Genomic DNA, 18,106 nt, shown 5'->3' on the forward strand with positions numbered 1-18,106 from the left:
AATAAATTAAATTCAAATATAGTGTCCATCAAAAATATTTCACCACAAAAGCAAGAAGCTTAAAGATATGATAGATATATGGATATAAGATAAGATACTTATATAGACTTAAATTCCCAACTACAGATTCAGCCATTAACCCTTATACAAGAGCCCAAGAAAAATGTTACAACTGTCAGCAAAGCTTGTATTAATTAGTTCTCTTGGTGGAAACCGAATCACTAAAGGTTGATATCCCATCCAGTCTTGAATTCCTTTTTATAAGAGTCAGATATGAATAAAAAAAGTTATACATAATAGTTTATATTTTTTAATTATCTAAAGCTTACAATTAGTTCTAAACTAAGAGCTAACTTAGAGTTATGAGCCATAGCTTCTTAGGCCTTCAGCTCGCTGGTTGTAAAGGAATATGGATTATGTATTGGTTTGATTTTTACAATAATGAAATAATAGAAATATTAGCAATATATCAATAATATAAATTAATTTCTGAAATGAATTCCTGAAGAATTGTATACAAATATAAACAAATTATTTTTTTAAACGAAGTTCCTTTTAAGAATCTAACGTTTTCTATAGGCCAGTAGAAAAAACTTATCCCCCTTTCTCTATAAAAATAGCTAAAACTAAGTATAATTATGATTTTCAATAGATTAAACTTGCTAAAGAATTTCCAAACGATCTTCTTTGATCCATTAAAAAGCCCCTTGAAATTTCTTCCGGTGCAAAAACCCCGCACGGGAACACCTGAATGTGCAAAAGGAGCAGCTTCTGCCGCAGGGAAAAAATATATATATCCGTGTTTACACACATATATAACTTGGTAAAAGTACACACACACAAGCCAAAGTTTTTAATTAATACAAAACTTGTAACATTTTATAAGCCGCTCGCTACTACATATTAGCAGCGGCCGTCGTTTTGAATATACATATATGCACATACCTGATACCTTCCGCCTATATGGCTTTTATCCCGTGCTCCTGTACAAGGGCATTCCATCAACCGCCCCTCAAACCCTTCCTGAACCCGATCGAAAAACATTAGCCACTCCGGATTGGCTCCTGGATATGGATGTGAATGTGAATGTGAATGTGGATGGCATGCCCAGGTGGACTATTTAACCGAATTCAAATGTGCATGTCCGTTTACACAGAGTCATGTCCATGACTGTGCATCTATCTAACCCAGGGTGTGGAGGCAATGGTGACGGTGACCGGTGACGGTGCCATGTTGCCACTGGCTTGATTGCTGATGTCGTATGCCAGAAATTTAATTAAACTTTGGGATACAAAACACAAACCTCCAGCGGGCTGGACAAGCCCATATAGATGAGAGCGAGTTGAGCTACGAGTTGGACCAATCAAGGTCCTAGCCAAGGCTCTATATTTAAATTAGAACTACTTCGAATTAAGGAAGTTTTTTCACTCTAAAATTATTATGACACCTTTTAATTGTATAATCCCCATAAAGTGCTTCCACTCAAAGATCTAAGAAGGAGGAGGAGAAGCATCTTCAAAGTCCGTCTGCAGACACTCTGCACATCGTGACCATGAACTTTTCAACAGGTCGTCCACAAAAGGCAATAAAACGTCTGACACCTTTGACAGAACAGTAGTCTCTGGCGGCACTTTTGGATATACTATATATATACTAGATATATCTCCCATGTTGCGACTCCATTTCTATGTGTGTCAGCGGCGTTGGTGGCGCCGCCAAGCATGTGATTCCCTTCCAGATGAAATGGAAACATCAAAACCGAAAAGGCGACCGTCGGCTTGTGTGAAAGACACTAGCAACTGGAATGGGGATAGGGGATGGCATCATTAAATTGAGGTGACAATTCAATCAGCAATCCGGCGAAAAACGGCTACGTTGGCTGTCAAATGAGTGAAGCCTTTCCAGAAATCAAATCAAATGTGTTTACGACCGCCGGTCGTCGTCGTCGTCGTCGTCGTTGTCGTCCTCCACGTTGGTGGCTCAATTTTATGTCACTGCGCAGCTATTAAATTTAATTAGAGCTCTGTGCCGACATATGACGTGGAAATGTGGACTAAAACGCATAAATGTCATCAAAATATTTCCCTCGAACAGCAGCGGCTTTGTATATATATAAATTTAGTTATTCTGCAGTTTAGAGTTCAACCGGTGTCTGTCTTTGCCGGTTAATGTGAATGGTGGAAATACTGTCGGTTGACATGCGAAAGGATTTCCCTTCTGGGAAAGAGCAGGGCAGTCATCCGGCTTTTTGTCACTGATATACTTCCAGACATAAAACTCCCCATTTAATTGTCGTTTGTCGTAAATAGTCTTTGAAGTCATTCCCCTGATTTGGGTCATGAGCTTTCACTGATAGTTGTTGGGGATTTGATGTCTTATTACCTAGGATTAAATTGCAGGTATTTGTTGGAGACTCAAGTGTGCGATTTTTGAAATATTTTGTATAGAGATCACATTGAAAATATAGTATAACGTAGACTGCAACACATTTTCTTGTGTAAGATCTTTTCTACTACTTTTATAACCTTTGAACATTAAGCAGGTTAAGCCCTGGAAAGGAGTCCCCTTTAATTTCCCAAGTACCATTAGTACACTTGTATGATATTCTCCGTTTTTACAACCGAAAAGACCCCTAAGAAAAGTAATTTCCTGTATCATCTACTACTTATTCATTTACTTCTCAAAAAAACTCTACAAAAAATATAACAATGCCATAATTGCCACCGAAAACATGAGCAACTGTCGACTCCTGCAGAGCTTCCAACTGTCATCCTTCCAGGTTCCAAGTTCCAAGTGACGATTGGAGTGAACTTGGAGTTGCATTGCTGGAATTCGTCTTTATTATTACGAGTATCCCTGTGGCATTATTGGGTGGCGCTGTTGGCGCCAACATCTTGCACGTTCCAACGGATGTCTTAGCCGGGCAGAATGTGGCCAGAATCACCTCTACATGGGTCCGAGAGCTCTGTGCGATTGTCTCCACAATTATTGTCATTCACAATTACTGGCTGGCTGCTGCTCTTGGGCAAAATCAAACCGAATATCCAACACTCTGTCACTGAAATCGAACCTTAATTGAATTTAGACTGTAGTGGTCTTGCCATTAAGCATATAAAGTTGAGGTGGTTATGACCAATGCGGTTGGTAATGCAAAGCCATTGAAGAAACTGTTATGACCATTAAGGAGTTAACTTTTGGGGCTAAGAGAGACTTTAGCGTGTTTAGCTCCGTGACTTGGGGACTGGAATTTTTATTTTTGTGCCATCCGAAATCGGCGACATGTCTCGAAAACTCGAAACTCGAAAACGTGAAAACCGGCGATGCTGGGGGCTGCTCCTCGATGAGGTTCGACCATCGACCGGTCCGAGGGTAAAGTAAAGTGTCAGCAAAAACGAAATTGAGCTTATCTGTAAATGCATCGGCGGGAGTTCGTCCAGACTGAAGACGTCCTGTGCCCGCCGGCGACTTGATGCAATCGTGCAGTCGTCAAATTAGCGACATTCGAAAAACTTCCCAGATAACTACGACGAAAAGTTCCAAGCGAAAGGCTAAACCAAAACCAAAACGAAAAAAAAAAATAAGAGAAAATAAAACAGAACCTCGGGAGCCTGTAGCCTGGACCGTGGGCATTTTTTGTGCCTGCCACAGAACCCACCAGAGATCTGTCACAGGCCCAAAGATCGGGGGGACGAAAAAAACCAAACCAAAAACCCAACAAAACCTTTAGGAAACAAAGCTTTTGGTCCACGATCATTGAGTCCATTCTACGTGATTTATTTGCTGCCTCAATTGAATTGTTTTGCGGCTGTGTGTGGATCCAACCTCGACTTTGGGTCTTCGGACCGGGATTCACCCAGCTTCCGCGGAGCACCTACTTTCGCATAGTCAATCAGCAATGCGATTTCTATGACTTGATTGACATTTCATGAGCCGGCCATGGACATCCATTTGCCGCCAGTCGCCACGAAAAAATAAAATAAGTGAGGGGAGAACAATGGATGTGTGGATGGCAGACAAAAGAAGGGAAGTCAGTAAGCGCGTCAAAGTCATTGAGACGATCATCCATCCATCCAGACTGATGATCCTCGGCTGACAATTCCCGAAACGACAAACTCAGGCGCCATGTTAACCACCAAGAAGTCCGGCAGACAATCGCCTCGCCGCCTGGCTGACGAAGATGGATTCCTGATCGACTCTGGGACCGGGGAAGAGGGTCTCCTCCGAGTGGCCATTACCATTGTGTTTCTCTCCAGAGTTTCCTCGATCCGAATGGTATGGAATTGATCTTGAGACGATTACAATCTCCCAGGAAGGCGATTTCGAATGCTTTGCATTTTATTAAACACGATCCTTTTGATTATTACGCCCCGTTTTGATGGCCCCGGATCTCGATCAGCGATATCGGTTTTTGATGGAGGTCATTGCTGCTTTATTTGGACATGCAACTTGTCACGTTTAATGGCATGAACCGAAGGAATAGCGTGTGTGCGGGGTCTCTTTACACTTGGAAAATAACTTATTGGGTACTTTTTAATGGGGTTTCTATTAGCTTATGCACTGGGGAAATTTGGGGGGGTTATTGTTTTAGCAAACTGGGATTTGGTAAATGCATTTTAAATTTAATGCTCTCTCATAAATACCTTTTTTTGAATGAATTCATATTGCGTTATAATGTTATAGTTATAGATACTTAAAGAAATGATTTCTCGGGAATTTGAATAGGTTTTTAAATCTCTTTTGAAGGATAAGTTTCTTAGTTAATTTTTAAGATTTAACTCTCACATGAGCTAAGAAGAAAATCTGTATTTGAACTAGTACTCCTTCTGTTCGGTAAATATTAACTAGACATTGAGAAACCAACCTCGTATTGATCAAATACAATATTCTTAATATTCTGATTACTCCTTTATTTTTCTTGGTAACTGGTATCTTTTACCATGTTCTTTAGATATATTTTCAATGTTTTCTTTTATATTTGAATATTTTTTCCGAGTGCTCGAAAATATCGCCTCGTGTGTGAGGTAAACGGCAAAGCAATCAACGCCGATCCCAAGCCAAACCGAACGTATGTATATTGATTAGCTTTCGCCTTGGGAGAATCCGTGTTCCTGTCGCAGGCAGTGCCACCGTTCCATGTACTAGCGCCAGCTACCGATTCCTGTGATTCCCCTCGAATCCCTCGATTCCCGGATTCCAGTCCCCAATCCCATATTCATTCCCATTCCGGATGCCTGTCAGCACCAGAGGGCCTTGCAAATTTGTCAATACGTACGTATATATGCCAGGGATGCGCAGAGGGCTCGCCGGGTCATAAATTGTGCAAAAATAAATATGAATAATACCATCCTCATCCGATCCTACGAGATCCAGAAATCGCCAACGGCCAGCAGGAGGAGGTAAAGTGGGAATGGGAATGGGAATGGAAATGGGTATGGGGGAACCCCACACATTGTTCCGTATACACCTTGGACAAAAGGAGGTGTTGCCGGGTTGTTATGAGTTTTTAAATCCGACTAAGCCCACTCGCCAACATTTATTCGAATTTAATCGATTTTTCAAATTGACTCCGCCGCGGCCGCCGTCGTCGTTGTGTAGTGTAAACCCAGTACAGAAATCTCCTGACCGCCCATCGGTCCGCCCATATTGGTATTGCTTGTTTGTTTATTTATTTATTTTTTCATATTGTTGTTGTTGAACTTTTACTTCTGGGAGATAAAAAAAAAAAAAAAACAATTATTTATTGCCCCCTATCCTGTGGAAGCTTTATTCTTGCGTGTTGCCTATTCTTCGACTGTGGCCCCAAAAAAAAGTAATTAATTTGCTAGGATGGAACGCGTTGAAAAAGTACAAATGAAGGGTTAATTATTTGGTAGATCGTTAAATAAAGTTATAGATCTTACAAGGAATTGAGAGAGGATATTTGTAATATTTGCTGTTTTTATTTTACAACTTAAATCTTTCAAAGATCAGTCCTATTTCTTATAATAAAGTTCATAACAAGTATAGCTTAAATTTAAATCCATATCCTTCTCTCTCTCTAAATATATTTCATTCCCAACTCAATTATGTAATAGTTTAAAACAATTGAAGTGAGACTTATGCCTGGACTCACTCTCCTCCATAGTAAAAGGGTGTTAAATTGAACAGGGAACTTGTGCATAATTAATGAGGGAACCAAGGCAGGTGTGCTGCTGGATGCGTAGGACGACAAGGCAGCCGTTGCTGCTGTCAAACATGATGACAAAAGATTACAATTCGCAACTTGTGGCAGTTGCTGCTGCCGACCCAAGATTTCCGATGTTAGACTGGCAGGCAGGCAACATGCTTAAAAATTTACATAAAACTTCTGATAATAGTTTTCCCTGCGCCCTGTGGGATTGCTGCTGATGCTGCTCGTCCTCCTACTCCTGCTCCTGCTCCATGATTCTGGTTCCATCCTGGGTTCGCACGTTACCTAAAATCCTGGGACTGATGCTGCGATAGCGACATCATAAATTACGAAACTAAACTTTGTGCGAACGGGACGAATGCAGATGGAGAGCTGATGATGAGGACGATGGGACTGAAGCCGGAGAACCAGGGGTCCCCAGACTAAAGCTGAAGGTTGGGGCTGAGGTTGGGGTTGGATTAAAAAAAAATATAAGAAAAAAAGAAAGACATGCAACGGGTCGCGATCGCCGAGACTCCTCTTCGAAGGAGAGGAAACCTCTGCAAAACTAAAAGCCATGGTACATTTTTGGGCTGAGTGCAATTGCTTGTCAAACAGAAAAAGGTTACGTTGCCCAAAAAGTCAAAAAATAAAAAAATAAAATATCAAAAAGGCAAAAACTTGGCCTGGTCAACTATGCCAAGAACTTGGGAATGGAAATGGTCGCAGAAAATCATATAACATATATCAATTAACACGATTTATAAGTTTTGGGATAGTTATGTAGGGGTTTACTTCATTATATTATTATTATGATTATAGAATTTACTCTATGAGGCCTAGCAACACTTAAAGGATAAAATTCTTACAGGAATTGCACCTAAAATTATTAAGTACAAGTTCACAGACAATCTATGCAAGGTTTTGAGATATTATCAATGATTTAAACAAAGAAATGATCTGGTTTCTGAAACATTTTTATATTAAAGAAAAATCATTAAGCTGATTTTTAAACAAGATGTTATTGAGTTTTTAACATAAATTTATGTGGGTTAAATTAACTAAAATTCATATATATTTACCTTTTTGTTTATTCGGCAAGAAGCTGTAATTTTTCTGAATGATAAGCAATATACTCCGACAACAATGAAATTAAATCAAACCTTGGGAAAATATTTGTTCATAAATATGTGCTAAATAGTAAAAAGAAATATATGTCTTTTAATATGTACTATTTAGTACAATTTACTACATTTTAATACACATATATTTCTCATAAGAAAATATATGTTTTAATTATCTCAAATCAATTAAGAATTTAATTTCCAATACCTCATCTAAATTACCAACGTTTCTTCAGTGAATCCTCAAAGCAAGCGTTAATCTCGGTTGCTTTATTTAAGCATTCGCCAATTACTCAATGGCCGCTTTATCGGGAATTCAATAATTAATTAGCAAAATTAACAAACGATTACGGGAGTCGTGGTTGGCGGTGGTGGTAAAGTAAAGGAGACCTCTACTGTGGCCAGCACGATTCGCGAAAGGAGCCAAAAGGAGCCAAAGGAGTCGCGACGGCCGCGAATAACAAAATTCTGTTAGTCACGCATGCTAATCTTCGTGTTGTCTCAAAAACTGGCAACCTGGTGAAGTTGGCAGCACAAGTTGCAAGTTGCCTTAAAGACGGCAGCAGCGGAAACGACAAGGCCAGGAGCAGGAGCAGTAGGAGCAGGAGCAACCATCGTCGACGACGGTGGTGGCCGCTGTTGCAACTTGGTTCATGAGCCGAGGAGAATGGTGGATGGAGAATGGAGGATCCTCGACGCTATCGATACTGCATTGTTAGGGCCCGAAACAAATGATTATGGCGGGGCCTATTTGGGGGTAATCGTGTCGTCTGGGCAGGAGCCACCACTGTCTCCTCCTCTCTCTCTGATCTTCTGTAGGGTCCATCTCGTGAGCCTGTGTTGGGTCCTTTTTGGATACCAATTGCTGCCGCCGCCGACGCGGCTTTACTATATGCCTAGAATAATTAAAGATGCTGCCACGTTTTTGGGTTAATTATGCTTGCGGCTTGGCTGAAAGGGAAGCACTGAGACAAAAGTGGGATTTTAAAGATTGAATTAAGGTTTATTTTATAAAAGAGAAGATATGATGACTTATCAAGGCTCTCAATTAACATTTTAGAACTACAAATTAATAATCAAAACTATAATCTATTTATTAATATACTCAACGAAAGCTTAGTCTAGTTTATATTCCCTTTATAATCTATCTAAGTTGTAATCTATTTACACTTTAAATAGTATGCTATCTAAACTTAAAATCCTTTTCCTTTGTTTCTTGTTGAAATCTCTACTTCTGCTGAAAGATTTCATTCTTTAAAGAAACCCTTTTTATAAACTCTCAGCTATTTCTTTTTCCCTGTGCTCCATGTTCAGTGACTCAAATTAAATACGCCATTTAATAAATATGGTGGCCATTATCGGATAAGCTTCTGGATCTTTTACTTAAACATGTCACTTCGCATTAATCTGGACTCTGTCTGGGGGAACCGGCAAAATCTGGCAACAGGTAAAGGAACGGAAGAGGAACGGATCCAGTCTGGAGCCCACACGCAGCGCCTGATGTTGTGATGTGATGTTCGCATGCGCAACGCCAGTGGCTGACCTGATGGACTGGACCGGGTCTCTCTGGCTCACCTCGAGACCAGAGACCTGCGGATCTGGGATCTGGCATCTCCGATCTGCTGTGGCCCGAGGTCTGGGGCCTGCCACAGAATCGAGATTATCATAAATAATGTGGAGTAACAGTTCCACGCGCGTATCTCTTAGCTACTAGGGATGGCCATGCCCATTTGTTGCACGTTCCACGTTCCACGTCCCCCGGTTTTGATTTCCCAGAAAGGATGAGGAGATGAGGTCACTGTGGCCCGCTCTGTCTTAATGACGTCTAATTTGTCATCGTTGAGGAACTAATTTTTTAGCCCGCTGATATAAGCCCAATAGAGCGCTACCTGTCTTGAGAACACGAACGAGGTCCGAACTGAACAGAGTTGAGATTTCTGCGTAAGTTTACGAAATTGTGGTGGGACCCTTTGGGTTTTTGGTAGGGGACTAAGTTGGCCCAGTACTAAATATATATATATATATATCTTGACGCATTTACATACCCATAGTTCGTGGAATATCAAGTATTTCCATTTAGTTGCTTAAAAGGAAACCCAAAACCAAAACCAAAACCCAGCTTGCGATAAGATAAAGCCGTTTTTTGTTTTGTTTTTTATTCGCTTAAACAAAATTTTCTCTGTAACTTTAAAAAGGGCCCTAGGAGGGGGAAAGAAAATTTAAAATGCGGTGTGAAATCTATCTGGTCTGTGTAATTTGACAATTTATTTTATGATGCATCAGCAGCAGTCACCGCAACTAATTTACATTTTTGGCTACAAAATGAAAACATTATATTCAAATTACGCATTTATAAATTGCAGATTTCTCAGAAGGATGGTTTTGTGGGGCTTAACTTTTGTTGTTTAAACCCTTTTCTGACTTTGTTTAATGGCCTTTTAAGCTGATGATATTAATAAATATAATTTACAAGGGTGTTAATGTCATTTTCTAGAGTGACTTACAGTAGAATAATTCAATTATATACTAAAAAAGCTTTATTTAAATTGGAATGGCATATTTATGTTGATTTGTGAATTGTGTTTAAAATAAATAAATATTGTTGAAAACTGTTTTTAGTTGAAAGTTTAATACCTGCTTATAATTTTTCATGTCCGTTGAAATTATAATTAATAAAGTAAATATAGGTACATAGAAATATATTTCAAATGTGGTTTAAAATTGATGTATTATATTATTTTAATGAGTCATGAAGAGTTATAGGAAGTTCATCATCCATCAAACATAAATAGTAGCAAGTAAAACTGTGTTCAGACTAGCAAGAGGTTTCTTAACAAAAAACTTCTTCTTAAAAAATATTAATTAAAGGTTAAGGGAAGTAAACTAAAAATGCCATGGCCAGCCTTAAAAGGTTGCGCAAAATATTTGATTTGTGTGAACTTGTTTTAAAACTGAAGGTTAATAGTCAAAGTATATTGTCTCGCCTTTAAAAGAGGTGCAAAAATATATAATGGCTATATACCAAATTTGATGAAAATCTGTTGAAAACTGGAAAAGTTATAATTTTTTTCTTAAAATTTTCCGATCGTTCCTATATGTATGTATATATATAGTCCACCGATTCGCCATCCTCCGATTTATATACTAGTAAAATTATAAAGAAGAATAACTCCATAGTTTCATTGAAATAGCTTGCTCCTAATTTTGTTCCAAAACAAATCTCGCACATCTGTACATATGATTCTAAACTGGTTCTAACATCCCCGGAACGAAGTGACTTCTACCAGCCAAGTCTCTCTACGTGTTGTGTTACAAAAGTTGCAAGTCATTGTTTACTAGTGTTCAAAGTTAGTAACTGATCATACATACTTACTAATCATAGTTACTTACTGATCATTGATACTTACTAATCATAGTTACTTACTGGTCATAGATACTTACTGCTCATAGTTAATTGCTGCTCATAGTTAATTATTGATCATATTTTATAAATCGACCGATTGTTCCTATGGCAGCTATATCTATGTATATATATGATATATAGTCCACCGATTCGCCATGTATCGACTTATATATGTTACTTGTAAAATTATGTCGAAGATAAACTCCATAGTTTCATTGAAATAGCTTGCTCCTAATTTTGTTCCAAAACAAATCTCGCACATGTGTGCATATGATTCCCAACTGGTTCTACCATCCCCGGAACGAAGTGACTTCTACCAGCCACGTCTCGAATACGTGTTGTGTTACAAAAGTTGCAAGTCATTGTTTACTAGTGTTCAAAGTTAGTGACTGGTCATACATACTTAGTGGTCATAGATACTTACTGTTCAGAGTTACTTAATGTTCATTGATATTTACTGATCTTAGTTACTTAATGTTAATAGATATTTACTTACTGCTCATAGATAATTAGTGATCATAGTTACTTCCTGGTTATAGATACTTAGTGTTCAGAGTTTATTAATGTTTATTGATACTTACTGATCATAGTTTTTTACTGGTCATAGATACTTACTGATCTTAGTTATTTACTGATCATAGTTACTTACGGGTCATAGATACTTATTGATCCCCTTTTCATTTAAATCTTAATCATTTTCAAGTGAAGAAATAGTAAATAAATTGGCTTGCCCCAAACATTCGTGTACTTGTTCCATGACCTCAATCAATAGTAAACTGATTTGAGACAGATCACCTCTCAATAAATTAATTATTTTTAAATTGAGGTAGTAGGAGTATAACAAACTTTTAATTGTATACAATCCCATTTGTAAAATGTAATATATAAAGTCTAAATGCATCTCCATTTTGGGGCATTACTATAGGCCACGTTCTGGATAGCAAATAGAAAAACAAGATACACACCGCCGCAAATTGGCCAAGAGAAGGCGGTAAAGGTAATGGTAATGGAGGCAGGAGGAGGGAGGCATGTTCTACCGATTAACATATCCGGCGCTTATACTATGTTACCTGTGCACATTTGTACATAGCCACAAACATTCAGTTTTTGCTTTTAAATATGCGAATGTATGACTGCTTATTTTTGTTGTACTTTATTTTTTACTTTTTTTGTAGCGTCTGCCTAGCGCCATGTGATTGTCTGGCTGCATGTTCACCGGCCATATTAATAATTTTCGAGGCGCTCTTTTTTTGATTTAGGGAGCATTTAAAGCGTGAACGACTGCATCAATAATTTCGCTTGCAATTTTATTGTGCATAAATTTCATTAATTTATAATTTTGGCCGTTGCCGGGGTCCTCTTGTGGCTAACATCCGACCCGCTGATCACAGTTCGCAGTTCGCTGTTTGTTGCTGGTTTGTTTCTGTTTTATTTTGTTGTTTTGTTGCTGTGTTTCTTGTGATTTCTGTTGCCTGCTGCCTCCGCGCTGAGCATGGAGCATGTTGCGCCAATGTGTTGCGCGGTCCGTCGACTGGGGCATAAATTATTTTCCGTAGTTTTGGCAGGCGCCCGATGACCGCGCGCTGCGTAGATCTCGCGATTTCGCGATTGCCCATGAGGTGAGGGTTATTCATTTGCCTGCGTAGTGGACAGACGGACGTACTCCATCCCCAGCATCACCGCCAGCATCAGCACGAAGATTTAGCCTCAACTCCAACTCCCAGCCACGTCTCCGGTCCCCATCTTCGCCTCGCAATCTCTAGGGCTCTGCTCCTCTTCGGCACAAAATCTGTGACCGCCTGTGCCGAAAGCCAAACACTGTAGAAAAAACTAGGAACTTTGAAGCAATATCTCATAAAACTAATAATACCAATACCAGTTCTGTGACATCATTTACTTAATTTGTCAGATAGGAGACCTAAATAGTATAAAAAATAGTTTGTATATCGAAAGGAAAAGTTTCTTACAATATATTGTCAAAGATACCTCAAAGATGCCTTTTATCATAAAGTAAATATCGTCAATGTTTATGTATTTATCGAAATTTAAAAATATTACATTTGAAGATAGATATTCATCTTATGGATATTTTTGAAGAATTGCACATCAAAGAAGCTTAGATGTCTTCGGAGAACTGAATTCGTGCTATATATCAAACAGAATGCAGTATCCCAAATCTAAAGCTATGTTAAAGTATTGATTTATCATAAAAATATAAATATATATTTTATTATGACTATATATATATACTTATTTATATATATTGATATTTTCTATTGTCCCTAACTTATAATTTCGATTAGCAACAAAAAAATCTTTACTACTAATTTGTCGATTGATCTACTTAATCTACTGATCTTAAATAGTCGCTGAATTTGTACTTGAGAATTTTAGACGCACCTCCTACGACAACTTTTACGTTGAATGTTTGGCAGGACAAAATCCTTGACTATTTTATTATTTATTAAATTAAAAAGGAAGAGTCACCATGCATTTTTGATATATTTTATTTCTTCCAGTATACAATTATCTCGAATTTCCCTCAGTGCACACACACATTACTGATTGTAGACTGTAGAAGGAGTATCTGAAGTTGTTTACCGGCTGTGGAGTTGTGGTTGGGCAAAGAAGCTGCAGGCTTTCATTGAGGAACTTTGCGATTATGCTCGGACTTGAGCTTATGCTGGTTGTACTCGGATGTGGACTCATCGAACCATTCGGGATTCGGATTCGCAGTCGTACGAGTATTTTTGGGCCGGATCAGTGAGAGAGAGTCCTGCAAATGGCCTGGCAACCAGGCCGAGGAAACCCGGCATGTCGCCTGCAAATGTCTTCGGTTTCTGGCCGCGCAGTTAATTATAAACGCTTGGACATTTTCGCTTGACTTGGTCCAGTCGAGCTCCTTGCCACGCTGCGCCGAGTCTCGGTTTGTTTTCATTTCCAGATGCAGATTACATTATGATTTATGCAAAATAGTAAATGCGTCTGATGGCAACATGCGCCAGCTGCCAGACACGAACTCGGGGTTCCTCATTGGCCATGTTCGAGTGCGCAGCCATCGCGATCGGTTTGAAATCGGAATTGGATTTGGAATAGTAGGAGGAGTAGGATGGGATGGAGTGGGATGGTATAGGAACTATCAGAATTAGAGGACAGAATGACCAAATGGGAGCAGGAGCATCAGGAGAAGGAGATGCTAAATACCCCGCCAACTTTTATTCGAGGCCAATCGTAAAGCAGAGTCTCTCTCTCTCTACTGGCCGCCAATAAATCAGGAGCGCCATGAAGCGGCCTCGTAAAAGTGCTTAAATTAATCATCCCGAATGTGTGTCCCAGGGGTTTTACGATCCCATGGCCCCGTGGGGCGTCGCACCCTAAGGGAGCAACAGGTTGCCCCCGCTAAGCGCCATCCATCCCGATCATAGGCACCATAAACTTGGCCCTCGGGATGTCTGGCATTTTGCATAAACGAGACATGTATGTCCGGCTAGCTAGCACTATCTGTGTATCTGTATCTGGGCATCTGGACTTGTATCTGCATCTCCATCGGCATCTTCTTGAGAACAACGAAGCCCTGTCGTCGCCGGAATGCCCAAGAGGAAATGGCCAAGGCGCTTTATTAAATACTCACTTTGATTTACTGGTCCAACCCTGGACAAACGGAAAATTGCACATGAAATTGCATTGTTATTACATGTTTGGGTCAGCGCAAATTAAATTCCATATATATATACATATATACACATAACCCTATATATTCCATATAGAAAAGCAATCTTGCCATGGCCCGGCGTCGAGTGTATTTATTTTACAAAGATCGTGTACGTGACAAGATGGCCGGGACAAGATGTTTAACAGCGAAAATGTGGTGCAAGTTTCCTGAAAGAAGAAGGCATCCAGGATCGAGGGAGAGAGACCTCTGGACTACCCGAATGCACTCAGAATCGCTATTAAATTAGTTTAGTGGCATTTAACTTAATCGCCTACAAGGGAGTTAAAATTTCCCGGGTACAGTGTGTAGTGTTGTGGTGTGCTCCTTGGTTACCAACTCCAAGAGAGTCTCGAGCCCAAAAATTGGGCGGACGTGATTCGATTTTAAAGAAGCTCCCTGATGCCGGATGATGGCAACAAGTGCTTTCGCCTTAATATCTTTGAATAGGCCACTACTCTCCCGGTGATGGCCCTCTTGGCATTAAGTCCTAACTGCTCACGTCATCACCCAAGATCCAGCCAAGACATCGATACTACCTGCATTGGCCAAATTGAGTTGTGCATCAAAAAAGCGACGGGTCCCCGGGGAAAAGTGCAACTGAACTGCATCGTGATGTCAGCAATGTGATACTGTTGCAGCTTCAGCTTCAGGCTCTCATTGAGCTCCTCCTATACCAATATTCCTGATGCGTATTGCCTGCTTAGTCCATATTCTTTGCATAAATCTCACCATTGTCCCCGCTCCAAGGACCCGGAGCTTGTAATTAAATTGCGACACGAGGCAGCTAATGGCGCCACAACATAGATTCGCAGGCAAACAAGCAGCCGGTATATGCATACAGACATGCACTTGGAAAAATAATCAATACAATATTAGAAAATATTAAGTTACTTCTTAAAAAATCAACTTTAAAAGATTTCATATCCAGTTGCTGTCAAATAACAAAGAACAACTTTTCAAGAGGATCAAGAACAAATTACAACGGTTTTAGAGTCTTAAAAAGTGTTAAGAATTCTTAAGGACTCTTAAATTGATTTAAAATTTAAATTGATTTAAAATCTATATTTAATTATAAATGATGTCTTTATTATATCCTTAGTGGTTTTAATGGTTACAGAATCCATTAACATCATTTTACAGCTTTGTTTTAGAAATTGATTTACTTAAACTAAAGTCTAAAGAACCTTTTGAGCTGTTTCTGTAAGGTAAATGGGAAGATCTTAAAATCTCTATATAATCTGAATAAATATTGTATTTAGAGATATGCATATACCATACCTTAAATAAGTTAAAACTAAAAAACAGACTATTTACTCAAGCTTAACCCCAAGAAAAGCTCCATCTCAATACGAATTTGAAAGTAATACTGGATGGAAGCTATTATCTTATCTATAAATCCTTCTCAGGATGGAGGAAAGTGAAGAGTTCTTGAAACATTTTCTCTAACTCCAACTTAATTTCTCCCAGTGCACTCCCAGAAAGCCAGCCTGCCAAGATGCTCATGACAAAGCGATGGGGACACGACCTCAGCGTACAGGGCACGTTTCTCAATGAAATTCCAGACCGCTCTCGTCGAGCGTTTCTGTGTGTTCCAGCGTTGTCTGCCCCGGTCATCAAATATCGGACTGGGAACTGGCGCTGGCTATGGCTATAGCGATGGAGTCAGAGTTGGAGTTGGAGTCGGATGAAGTCGGAGATGGGAGCCACAAAAAAGTACTATGCTACTTGGGCGGCGGCGACACGAAATGAGCGAAGGCAGTGGCCACTGCGGTTAATTAATTCTGCATGAAATTTAAGGATTTTTTTCTCCTTTTTTTTGTTTTGCTTGTGCCATACATATATGGCAAAGTCATTGTCGCCGATGAGACGCTGGCCAGGATGTTGGCCACGTTGCTGCACGTACACAGTCTGCGGATCTGGATCTGTATCTGTATCTGGATGTGGATGTGGATGTGGATGTGTCCCCCAGTGCCTTGCTAATCAGCCGCACCTCATCACAGACGGGGCAAATCAAGTCATTAAGTTTAACCAGAGTGCCAAATGGAGCAAATAATGTGGCCATCGGCGATCCTCGTAGTTGGGATGCGCCTTTTGTCGTCTTGGGGGTTCGGTGGAGTACAAAAAAAAATCTCTCAATTAGTCAAACAATTAAATCAGCTATCGATCCCAACTTGAAACTGATTCTCCATCCAGGGCATTACGCATTTAATTATGCCCCTCACAGGCTTTTCCAGGGCAGAAAAAGTGGCATAATGCTGGCTTTCTTGACTCACATCTTAATTGTCTTTCGATGGGAAAAAAGGGAAACGAAAGGAAAAAGATCCAAAAGTGGTCTATATAAAATAAGAATAAGAAATGTATTTCATTGCACAGGAAATATCCTATTTTTGAAGCAATCATTAGCTTAGTTTTCTATTTAAAAACCAAGATGCTAATAAACATTTCCTTTCTTTTTACTTTCAGTGTCCAGCAACGGTAAGTTTTTGAATATCTTAACTAACTAAAAAGTATTTAAACTTTCTTTCATTATAACTTATACAAATTAACCAATCTTCGGAGTTAAATAATTAATTCAAAAATGATTACCAAGCATACAAACCGTTTTCACGTTATAAAACAAAACCATTGACACCTTACTTCTTCCTTTTGACGATCGTCAAGGACTTTTCATTTGTCCAGAAAATAAACCTGTTTTAATCAACATTTACTATCTGCCAAAAACTTTTATATATTTTTACCCCAAGGGTTGGTGTGCTCTCATTGCCACATATTTATTATAAGGGTATATTTTACAATTATCTTTCGGTTATTCGTGTAAATTCAAAAAGGGGTAACCCCGGAGATATTTTATACGTTAAATACATAATTTAGGGTTTTTTATCAGTAGAGTAAATCTTAGTGTTATTATTAGACAAAGTTTACAAGGAGTTTTTTGCATAAATATGTTCTTTAATATATTATTAAAAGAAGTAAGAAGTATTATTATAACGAAATAAACCCAAATTGTATAAAAACTAGTTAACAACTACCTTCAACAACCTTAACCCATTAAAAACAAAAACATTATACTCCTTTGTGTTAACATTTTTGAACAATTGTAAGAGCTTGCTCGTTGTTATGTTTGTTAATAGTTATTGTCTCGGACAATATAAATGCACGAGCTGTTAAATGTCGCCAATGGCAAGGACTGCAGCACTATAAATACATTTAAAAAAAATGGAAAAACAATAATTTAGCTTAACAACTTAATAACAAAAGAGCACTCTGCTCTCGATCACCTGTTGGCCAACCGATCGTCACGAGGATCGAGGAGAACCCTCATCGCAACGGCGACTACTGTGCAACAGCGAAAGAAAAAATATAAATAAAAAAATTCAGGAGTAAGGAAAAAGAAACCTAAGCCCGGTCTTCGCTGCAGTTATGAGTTTCCACCTGTTCGCGAATTTATTGATTGCCACATTGACAAATGAGCCACCCTGCTGTTATAAAACCAATTAAAGGAAGGGTCCTTTTGCATGCCCATCTCCGAGGTCCAACTCCGGCTCCGGCTCACTCTGGGATATTACGAATAAATTAGGTCTGGTGAGAATTAATTGGACAGTCCACTGGGCCACCGGACACTCATTCGGTGTGATATATAAATCATGGCAGCAAATGCGGCAATAACAGGATTATCCAGCCTCAAATTAATTTGGCTTAGCGAACGAAAGTGCGTCCGC

The 18,106-nt window shown here is 39.2% G+C and overlaps 1 protein-coding gene across 2 annotated transcripts in view; it reads left to right on the top strand.

The window, feature by feature from the left end:
• The window catches only part of sowah (ankyrin repeat domain family member sosondowah), a 40,558-nt gene that overhangs the window by 12,384 nt on the left and 10,068 nt on the right, over window positions 1-18,106 (top strand). For both annotated transcript variants that reach the window (XM_086834454.1, XM_086834450.1), the window contains exon 4: window positions 16,851-16,862. In XM_086834454.1, coding sequence (XP_086690580.1) covers window positions 16,851-16,862 — 12 coding nt within the window. The remainder of the gene's footprint in view (window positions 1-16,850; window positions 16,863-18,106) is intronic.

The sequence above is a fragment of the Drosophila serrata genome, unplaced genomic scaffold (genome assembly GCF_035046125.1).
Source record: "Drosophila serrata isolate PLE 108 unplaced genomic scaffold, ASM3504612v1 contig_272, whole genome shotgun sequence".
NCBI lineage: Eukaryota > Metazoa > Arthropoda > Insecta > Diptera > Drosophilidae > Drosophila > Drosophila serrata.